Raw genomic sequence first — 11,155 nt, 5'->3', positions numbered from 1 at the left:
GTACAAATATTGACATCTTCCAAGCCAAATGGTCTTGGGGTCCTCAACACCACATATGAGATCACCTCTGCCAGTTCAAGTAAAGAGATTGTTGGGCAGTGGGATGAGCAGTACACCAATAGAATCCCCAATCTACCCTACTGGCTTAATGCAAGGTGCAAACCAGTAGCGGACAGCATGGTGGTGCAGCAGTGCTCACCTGATAGCTGAGTTTCCTGATAGCTGAGTTTCTGCTACATACTGGAAAGAGAGGGGAAGGGGGAAGCCACCTTCTCCTTTCTGATAAGCAGCAGTGCCAGTGACTCAGCTCTTGGGAGATTAGATGAGTGTGACCCACCACCACCACACCAATCACAGATATTTTGTCTCCACCCATCTCTTGTTTTGGGATGCTGCTAAAAGCCATGCTTTCCCCAGAAATTCTGCTTTGGATTGCATAATCCTTAGGATGTTGGTGACTTCCTTTCCTAGCCATTCCCAATGCATCCACACCCTGTTATTTAGTGCGAGTGCTAGTTATCTTCACAAAAGGTGAAGCTGGGCCCTGGGAACAGTTGGTATATACATATACTCAACTGCATGGAGGCATAACCACAGATCCAGGCAAATGCAAAAACTAAAATGGCTGCCACTGATGATTCAAGGCTTTGAACTAATGATTTAATGCTATGACCAGAGCTTGGAAAAGTTACTTTTTTGAACTACAACTCCCATCAGCCCTAGGCAACATGGCCACTGGATTAGGCTGATGGGAGCTGTAGTTCAAAAAAGTAACTTTTCCAAGCTCTGCCTATGACCTGATGTTTCTACTAGAACTGCCTTATTAGGCACAGCCCATTTTTCTTCTGGCCAATTAAGCAATGCATTGTTTCCATTCAGTGTATTAACATATGCCCAAAGAAGCAATTCTATTTAGATTTTGCCAGTGTACATCTATTAGCCAAATATTTGTTTGTACACTTTTACATCCTTCTCATGTGGCAGAAGAGTGGGTGTCCATCTCCCAATCTCCACATGTACATAATGAAATCTGAGGTGGGCATTCTGTAAAGAAGTTCATTTCTCATGGATGCCTGATATGTGTAATTGCTCCCCCTTGGGAAAAGATGGGGTTGGGAGTGAGAGGAAAGACTATGTGAATTTGTCTTACCTGTGTGTGGGCCTCTGTGTGGAGTGCCTGCCTTACACATTATGTTCTATGCTATTCCTTCACCACACTAACTGGTTCCCAAAATCAGGGATATGCTTGAAACATACAAATTAGTAAGTGATCCAATGGATAGAGTATTAGATTATGGCAGGTGTGGGGAACCTTTGGCCCTCCAGATGTTTATTTGTTTGTTTTTATTTATTTATTAGATTTATACCCTGCCCTTCCTCCCAGTAGGAGCCTAGGGCAGCAGAACTACAACTATGTTGCTGAACTACAACTCCCATCAGCCCCAGCAAGCATGGTCAATAGCCACAGATGGTAGGACTTGTAGTTCAGCAACATCTACAGGGCCAAAAGTTCCCCACACCTGGATTATGGAGTAACCTAAAACTTATTTTGGGATATGAACTTCAGTTCCTTCTTCAATATGTTTGTGCAGCTCTGTTTTGAATAAGAAACCAGGGAAGCAGAAACTAGGAACCAACTTCAGCTTTGCCTTGGACTGGAATATGGAAATTTTTGTTTGTTTGTTTGTTTGTTTGTTTACTTATCAAAATTCATCTACTACTTGAATGTAAAAACCTCTAAGCGCTTAACAAAAAAATTACAATGATCAAAAAACAGTTAGAAACAAGTAATTAAAAACATATCTAAAACAATTAAAATAGCTACTAACTAAAAAATTAGAACTGACCAACATCTATGGGTCTGGAAAGGCTTGCCTAAGCAGAAATGTTTTAAGCAGGTGCCAAAGGGGATACAGTAAAGGGTCCTGCCTGATGTCAGTAGGCAAAGAATTCCAAAGAGTAGGTGCCACCACACTAAAAGAACAATTTCTTACAAATATGGAATGAGTATTATGTGGCACCTGTAACAGTGCCTGTTCCACAGAGCAATGTGCTTGAGTGGACGCAAATGGGGTAAGGATGTCGCACAAGTAAACTGATTCCAATCTGTTAAGGGCTTTATATACTTGTAGTAACTCCTTGAACTTGGTCCAGTAACAAACTAGCAACCAGTGCAGATCTCTGAACAGAGGTGTTATATGCTGACATGGTCTCACACCCATCAGCAATCTGGCTGCAGCATTCTGCACTAATTGCAGTTTCTGGGTCAAGTGTAAGGGAAGCCCCACATAAAGTGTAAAATTGATCCCTGCTCAGCTGAGAAGTTCACAGGCTGGCTTCAATCCAATCATTGTATCTCAACCTAATATCTCAGGATTATTGTGAAGCTAAAATATAGTTCTGACGTCCTTGGAAGACAGGATAAAAATACATAGATCACAGCAACGGGATCCCCAAGTCTTTCTGTCCCTCTGACCCTCTTTCGTTTCCCCCAGTGTTAGACGTCAGCTGGTCTCAAACTTGCTGCACAATTCCCTAGAGTTTTCTCTATCAGCCTGCTGTTGCTCCCTCCACTTCCTACATTCATTTTCTGCTTCTGTCTCCTCTCATCTCTCCGTTTCTCATTGGGGAATCCAAATATTTGAGAACCAGAAGTGTAAAACTGAAGGGTATTGAAGTTTCACTTTAATCAATGCATTGTCTCACTGTGTGTTCTGAATCTATTGACCATTGGGGCAATGGATATAGTTAGTCAGTTGAAAGGACCCCTGCTTGAATTCTCTCCTTGTTACTTTCTCAAGTTTAAACATGCCTCTGATTGGTGAGACTGGTATTCTCAGGGTATCATCACTTCCAGTTCCTCCTCCTCTTCCCCACAGTTCTCTCCCTCCCTCCGTCCTTCCCTTTTGAATTCAGCTAGTTTAGATTATTAGGATTTCCTATCCATGTGCATCTAAGGAGTAAGGGGAAATGCCTCTCCAGGAAATAATTTTGGAAAAGGAAACAAAATATGTACTGCAAAAGAAATAATCTGTAGAGTTGATTTAAACCAAGCCCACAAGATTGACATAGACAGTGGGGCAACTTCACTTTTCTTCAACAATGTGGATGTTTTCTCATAGATATAGATATAGATTGTAAAGTCCCAATTTATCTTGCTGATGGACAATGCATTTATACACAAGGAAAAGGGACAGTTCATTTAAAATGTAAACTGGGTGAAAAGAGCACCAGTGAGATGTGCATTCCTGGAACTTACTATGTGCAATCTCTACAGAACAGTTTAATGAATGTAAAAACAGCTACAAGGTGAGGATGCAGAGTTTTGTTTAAGAGAGATAATTGTTTTGTGTTCAAAAGCAGAGAACTACTTATGAGACAACTTTTAAGTAATGAAGACCTCTATGAAGATCACCAGCTTGGATGACTGTCAAAGAAGATTAGACAAATTCATGGAGGACAGGGCTATCAATGGCTACTAGCCGTGATGGCTGTGCTCTGCCACCCTAGTCAGAGGCAGCATGCTTCTGAAAACCAGTTGCCGGAAGCCTCAGGAGGGGAGAGTGTTCTTGCACTCAGGTCCTGCTTGCGGGCTTCCCCCAGGCACCTGGTTGGCCACTGTGAGAACAGGATGTTGGACTAGATGGGCCACTGGCCTGATCCAGCAGGCTCTTCTTATGTTCTTATGAAGTAGACTGTGTGAGACAGCAAGTTAATGCTACTAAGGAATGTCTTCATAAAGACTGCATGGGCTTATGGCATCACAGAGTTGGCCATAGAAATGTTGAAAGCATTTCAAAACTTGTGAAAGACAATTTAGACATTAAAATGTGCAAATCTGAATTCAAGTGTGTTGATTGTGTTAAAGCGAATTCAGCTAGAGCCACCTACAGACCATCTGCCGAAGTGCAATGAGAAAACCCCTGGATTTAATACACAGTGACATCTGTGGACCCTTATCTGTAATGATACCAGGAACTAATGTTTAATTCCTTACTTTTATAGATGATTTTTCAAGATATGTCTACACTTACCTCCTTAAAGAGAAAAATGAAGTATTACAAAAGTGTAATGAGTATGTGGCCAGAGTGAGCAATAAATTTGGGAGAAAGCCCATGACTCTGCCACTGACAATGGTGGTGAATACACAGGGAAAGATATTGAATACCTAAAGGAACAAGGCATTAAACATGAAAAACCAATTCCTTGTACCCCAGAACAAAATGGAGAGTCAGAAAAGAACAATAGATCACTGTTAGAAATGACAACAAGTATGCTTCTCAGTGCTGGATTGCAAAACAAATATTGGGGGGAAGCAATCATGACAGGCACTTACTTGCAAAACAGGTTACCCACTAAAGGCAGAGAAGCAACACCATTTGAATGGAACCAAACCAAGTGTAAGGCATATTAAAGTGTTTGGATCTAAGGTGTATGCTTACATTCCCAAAGAAAAAACTAGACTGCAGGAGTGAAGAATACATATTTGTTGGCTATGAATTGTGCTGCAAAGGCTACAGAATACTTGATTCTACCACAGAAACAATCAAAGTGCATAGTATTGCATACTGCGATGGGAGACAAAACCAAATGCCAGTAAAATGTCAGAAATCAAACTAGACATCCCAACAATAGAAGAAACAGTGCAGCAGTCGCAGCAAGAAAAAGAGGCTGTGACCTCTGAAACTTCAAGTGACCCTGAACAAGAAGGGGGTACAAGAGCTAATCCAGAAATGAGATGCTCAAGCAGAACATACAAAGGGATGTGACCCAATAGGCTGACTCTTCTAACCGGAGTGGAGGAGACACTAAAGCCCTCCAATTGGTGAGATATTGAAAGGATGCCAGATACTGAGACAGACAAATGGCTGCAAGCTGCTGGAGAAGAAATAGAATTTCTTCACAAGAACAAAACATGGACACTTACACAGCTACCAAAAGGGAGAAACACAATTGGGTGTAAATGGGTCTTTACAACCAAACAAGGTGCAGAAGGGGATATCCAGCACTACAAAGCTAGGCTAGTTGCTAAGGGATACCCCCCAAAGTACGGTGAAGATTATTATGAAACTTTTGCACCTGTAGTCAAAAACACTCCTATAAGGACACTCCTTTGTATTGCTGCCTCAAGAAAAATGCAGGTTCAACCCCTGGACATAAAAATAGCCTTTCTTTATGGAGACATTGAGGAAGATATATATGTGCAACAACCACCAGGGTTTGAAGAACCTGGGAAAGGGCTGCTGTGCAAGAGTCAGAAAAGCATTTATGACCTGAAGCAAGTAACAGGGCCTAGAATAACAAACTAAACCAACTACTTCTTAAGGAGGGTTTCATGCAAGGAAAGACTGTCCCCTGCCTATACTCGAGGTTCAAGAATAATAGATGGACATTCATCTTGACTTATGTGGATGATGTTGCGCTGTGTGTAGTTGTGTTGCTTAATTTTGTTTAAAAGCAGCACCACAGCAACAGAGAGTAACAGCAGATGTTGACATGCGAGTGTGCCAGCGTGTATGTGCGTTTGCCTAAGAAAGCAGGCTTTTACCCTGCATCAGCATCACTGAGACTGGAGACTTAGTAAAATAAGAAAAGCTACTTTATTTATAGAAATACATAGTAGATAGAAAAGGCAAACCTAGTTCTAACTAACTAGCTAAGTTGGAGGCATAACTCCCAGGTGTAGGAGTCAGCCCCATGCTCGGGGAGAGAGCAGAGACAAAGGGAGTCTCCTCTCTCCTGGTCAGCCGGAGGACAAAGGAATGGAAAGGGTGGAAGGAGGAGGGGCAGGCAAGCTTCCCTAAAGGCATCACAGTCTAGCGACAGAAGGAAGTCAGTCAGAGCATCACAGGTAAAAGGTAAACAAAGCCTCTCCATCTGGAGGACCCTAGCCCTATCTTCCCTCTGGAGCTTAAACAAAAGAACAAAACAGGAGTTGCTCTTGCCCCACTTCCAACAGATGATTTGGTCTTATGTCACCAAGAGAAGGAAGATAATGATGAAATTGTGAGAAATCTTAATAAGGAAATAGAAGTGAAAGACCTGGGAGACATCTCTTACTATCTTGGAATCCAGATGGAAAGGGGAGAAAATGGAAGCTTCTTCATTAACCAGAAACAGAAGATAATGGACCTGATGGAGCACCTTGGGCTGACAGAAGCCAATGTAGCAGAAACACCAATGGAAGTAGGCTTCTGTAAAGACTATGAGACCAAGGAACCACTGCAAGACAACAGTCAGCAATTGGAAAGCTCCTGTACAATATCAACTATGACAAGACCAGACATTACAGCAGCAGTTGGGATATTGTGCAGAAATGTTAATGCACCAACAAAGAAAGATTGGACTGCAGTCAAGAGGATAGGAAGATATCTAAAGGGAACTGCAGATCTGAAATTGATGCTACCTGCAAACAGTAATCCTAGACTGGTGGGCTATATGGATGCACACTGGACCGAAGAAAGAAAATCCACTAGTGGGAATCTGTTCTATTATGGAGGAGGAGCCATCAGATGAACTAGTAAGAGACAGTCAGTTGTAGCTCTCTAATGTACAGAAGCAGAATACATATCTGCAGCACAAGCATGTCAAGCAGCAGCCTGGTTACACAGACTACTCTTAGACTTTGGAACCAATGAACCAAAGCCAACTAGAATGCATGGAGACAACAAGAGCTGTATTTTGCCAATCAGAAAGAGTGACACCACAAACAAAGCACATTGATACCAAGTACCACTGCGTGAGAGATGTGCAACAGAAAGGGCTCAGTTAAGTACTTTCCACAGAAGAAATGGTGGCAGATGTTCTTACCAAGCCACTGCCCAGAGAGCATTTCAGGATCTTTGTGAAGTGATGGTAGTTGAGAGTTGGAGTGCGAGACAATGAGAAGGGGTGTTGGAAGTTTCACTTCAATCAATGCAATATCTCGCTGTGTGCTCTGAATCTATTGACCATAAGGGGCAATAGATATAGTTAGTCAGTTGAAAGGGCCCCTGTTTGAGTTCTCTCCTTGTTACTTCCCCTTGTTATTTGTCAAGTTTAAGCATGCTTCTGATTGGTTAGACTGATATTTTCTGGGCTATAATCATTTCCAGTCTCTCTTCCTTCCCACAATTCTCTCCCTCTCTCCCTTTTGAATTCTGCTAGTGTAGATGATTAGGCTTTCCTATCCATGTGTATTTTCTGAACAAAATTAGTTTATTTTGTCTAAGATAAACACCACTCTCTTTCATATTCTTTTATGTCTCTAATGAACTCTGCTGCATAAAGCAGCTCTCTTTAATACAGATGCCCAAAATCAAGATTCTGCTGAAGAAAAGACTAGAACATAGCTGATAAACTATTTACAAAAAGACTAGCAATCTAAATAGAGAATAAAGGTGAAAGTTGGAGAGGGAAGCAAGGTGGGGAGAAGGAAAGTGATTTACCAAACTAGTTTCCTACAGTTTTATCCAACTCCATCTAAGTTCAGAATCTCTCCATTAAGATGGTGGTTATAATATAACATTTTGTCCCATGGTAGGAGATAATAATGGAACAGCAGTGATAAGAAATCTTAAGCTTTTCACAGCATTAACAGTCTTTCACAATGCTAGGTCTGAGAAAATTGACATTGATATCAGCTGGAATGAGCCAGGATTAGGAACAGAGAAAGTTGCCTGATATTGGACCAGATTATTTGTCTATCTAGCCTCGTATTACCTCCTTAGACTGGTATTGGCTCTCCAGGTTTCAGACAGAGGGCTTTCACATCATATTTACCCTAATGCAGAGGTTCACAAACCTTTTTCCTCATGGACCACTTGAAAATTGCTGAGGTTCTTGGTGGACCACTTAATGATTTTTCTGCCTGCTGTAGCAATTGTAATGCACTGTGCTAAATGCAGTATGAATTTAATTGTATATTTACAGGCATGCTGTGGACCACCTAAATTAAGCTTGCGGACTACTGGTGGTCTGCAGACCACAGTTTGGGAACTCATGCACTAATGGAGTAGCCTCCACTGGGTATAGTCCTTCATGATTTAACAGCATGATGTAAATAATGTTTTTTAACTGTTGCAGGTTGGAAGTTTCATGAATCAGGCATATTTTGATGAAACAGAGCAACATTTGATGAAACAGAACCTGCATTCAACATACATGCCTCTCTCATATTGGGATACTTCTAAGTCCAGTACATATACCGCCCCTATGTCTGGTCAAACAATAAAGATGAGGTCCTCCTATATAAGAATATATAGTTATATGGTAAAGCCATCAATGTCAGTAAAATCTCTTCCCGTACATATTTTTGTAACTTTTGCTAGTAATTGCAACTCAATTGTAGGTATTGAAAATATTCCTACCCCCAGATATTGTAGTTTGCTCTCGGAAGCATAATAGACTGGGGGGAGGGAGGACTCTGTGTACTAGAAACATAATTTTTAAAGAATTTTGATAGGCTGCCACCACAAGGTGATTCTAGCTTGAAGAAATCTCAAGGCTGTCCAATGGTTGGGGAGGATTTCTAAGGCTAACCAAAAAGAACCCTTCTCGGTAATCTCAGCTCTAGAAATATTAAAGAGCCAGGAGCTTTGGATTTACTGTCCAAATGGAACATGACCCCTTGTTGTTCAGCATTAGATAGCAGTGACAGTTCTGAAGATTCATAACTATTGTTGCATGCCAGTCATTGATGCAATAATTCTAAAACCAGCTTGGTATCATATCTAATGCAGCTGTGCTTCATCACTGCAGGTCCAGTGGAGTGTGAAATATCATCCTTAAAGTGTGTTTATATGCAGAAAAAATGATATTTTCAGGAGAGGTAATATGGACTTCTGTACTGATTCTCCCTCAGTAGATATAGCTCAAACTAGTAGTATTGGGAAGATAAATATATATGTATTTCTTAAATGCTATACTCTGCTCAATCTGATGTAGTCAACCTGCAGGATGTGAGAAACGAGCTGTTTTTATGCCATTACTGGCAGAAACATACACCCACTCCACACCAGAACTCAGTTTTGTAAGATGAGAATGAAATTTACTCTTGCATCGCTATATGCCGGACAATCCAATCATGCGTGTATATCCGGTTCTTTTGCTAGGGCTTACCAGGGAATTTTTTCCCCCAGTGCCAGGCTCAAGAATGGAAAAGAATGGAAGTTATACGCTTTTGAAAATATGCACAGTATTAAATGCCTAAATATGTAACGCATGAACATAGATAAACAGGAAAGATGTATGCTTGTTTGAGACCCAGAATTGGCTGCAGTTCTCTGTTGAAAAGCCCATGAGGTAAGTTGTTGTGGAATAATGTAGAATAGTCCTGAGTAACTGGACTGAGTAATTAGTAACACCTCTGAGTAACTTACCCTTTGCCAGATGTGAATTACACATCCGGCAAGGACTGTAGGCTGGTGGACAAGAGGATTTGTAGGCTGGTGGACAAGAGATCCATGCAGGGCTTGCAGAAGAACTTTTATTTTAGAAATCAGATACTGGTGTGCATGTTTTATTTAAATTAGTAAAACTCATTAAATACATGGTTACTTTTCTGAACAGAATCATAGTTATCTCCTGTATTTCTTCTGAATGAAAAAATCTCATCTTCTTCACTGGGAGCACTGAGGCTACCGATAAACTGTTGGTTTAATTAAAAAATAGCCTCTTTCTTGTTTTTGAAAGCTTCGGTTTAAATCAGATTTCTGTGCTGTGAAAATATTGCTATTCAAAATAAATTAATTACACTGCTATCAAACTGACAGATTTATATATGTGTGTACAGACACATCAAGAGCAAAGTCACTTAACTTATAAAGCTTGGTATTAAATTATTTCTTCATATTTAAGTCATCTTGCTCTGCAGTTTGTTCTGAGGCTATTTAAATGACTAATTCCTACTACTTATGAGCAAAGATAGCAGAACTTTTTCCTCTGGTAGCAAATAATCCAAGGGCGTGTAAATAAAACTATTCTTCAAGGAAATAGAGGTTTAAATATTTGGAGGGATTTCTCTACTTCTGTATGAAATTATGACATGCCACGTCATGATGCATGCCTAAGCATAACTAATTTGAAGAAAGTTCCAATGACAGCAATGCAACTTACTTCTTGGTATATGGTCCCCGTGCAGAGACTGCAATCTGTATGTGAAAACAGGCTTCTACAACTGAGTAAGGTTTACCAGGTATGCAAAGCCCAGCTGCACCATAGCAGAATCCCTACTGCTTTTTAACATCCGTTTTTCCTTTCAAAAGGAATACAGGTATAGCCATATTGCCATCCAATAGTATATTGGCACTCTGATGAGCTTTTACTGTTCTATTCTGATGTGTTCTGTGACTTGTAGCTATTTTCAGCCATCCATGGAAACAGGCTGATTAAGGGTTGAAGTACACTCATTGTTCTGCTGACTCCAGCACTTCTCTACCTCTCTCTTTTGAAAATGGGCACATGATGCTACTCAATCCCCACCTCTTTTTCCTGTAAAATCTGGTGGGAGCCTCTTCAGTGTATTTTTTTTAAAAAAAATTCACTTCTAAGAAACTTCACAACTGATCAGCAGATAAACCCCCTCCCCCTCCAGATGTTGCTAATGGAAACACTTTGATATGGAGACTAGTGTGTTTACAGCCTAAGTCCAGGGGTGTAGTCATCCAGGGTCTCGGGGGGTCTTAGACCCTTTACTTTTTTGGGAACATGGTCCCAGCAGGGCCCCTGTGACTCCAGCATTCTGTGAGCCTATCAGCATAAAAAGGGAGTGTCTTAGCCACTGAGAAGAATCTTCTAACATGCTTCTTTCACCTTTCCTGCTGATTAGAGCCAATCAGAGTGAAATGAAGTGTCAGCCACTGAGAAGAGTCCTCTCAGTAGCTAACACTGTCCCCTTTCATGCTTATAGACTTCTAGGGATGTCTATTGCGGGAGAAGGCATTAACAAGGATCTCATTCTCAACGCCACAGAAAAAAGAGGAAGGGGCGTGGCTATGACTAACATGAATGGACCCTGCACTTCTGAATTCGCCACTATACTACTGCCGAAGACTGAGGTGGAACCTTCAAAGCCACTAGAGTTTTATAGAATTCTAGATGGTACAATGAGTTTTTGGAGTCCCAGAAGTAGTACAGGCTAGAAGCCATCCCATTTCCTATCTAATATTGTGAAGTC

General features: G+C 41.0%; 1 protein-coding gene across 1 annotated transcript; it reads left to right on the top strand.

Moving 5' to 3' along the window:
• Positions 1-4,601: 4,601 nt before the first annotated feature.
• Positions 4,602-6,516, top strand: LOC133377995 (uncharacterized). The gene is made up of 2 exons (XM_061612782.1): positions 4,602-4,713; positions 5,960-6,516. Exons 1-2 carry the CDS (start codon positions 4,602-4,604, stop codon positions 6,514-6,516), a joined length of 669 nt encoding a protein of 222 aa, XP_061468766.1.
• The last annotated feature ends 4,639 nt before the right edge of the window (positions 6,517-11,155 follow it).

This window comes from Rhineura floridana, chromosome 2 (assembly GCF_030035675.1).
Source record: "Rhineura floridana isolate rRhiFlo1 chromosome 2, rRhiFlo1.hap2, whole genome shotgun sequence".
NCBI classification, from domain to species: Eukaryota; Metazoa; Chordata; class Lepidosauria; order Squamata; family Rhineuridae; genus Rhineura; species Rhineura floridana.
Note: the sequence above shows the minus strand (reverse complement) of the source record. Positions and strands in the feature narration are given on the sequence as shown.

Excerpts from the sequence above, each read along its gene's own strand:
- LOC133377995 (XM_061612782.1), top strand. The coding sequence starts at position 4,602 with ATGTCAGAAATCAAACTAGACATCCCAACAATAGAAGAAACAGTGCAG. Across the intron at positions 4,714-5,959 it reads TGACCCTGAACAAGAAGGGG|ATGATTTGGTCTTATGTCAC; the intron begins GTACAAGAGCTA and ends CACTTCCAACAG.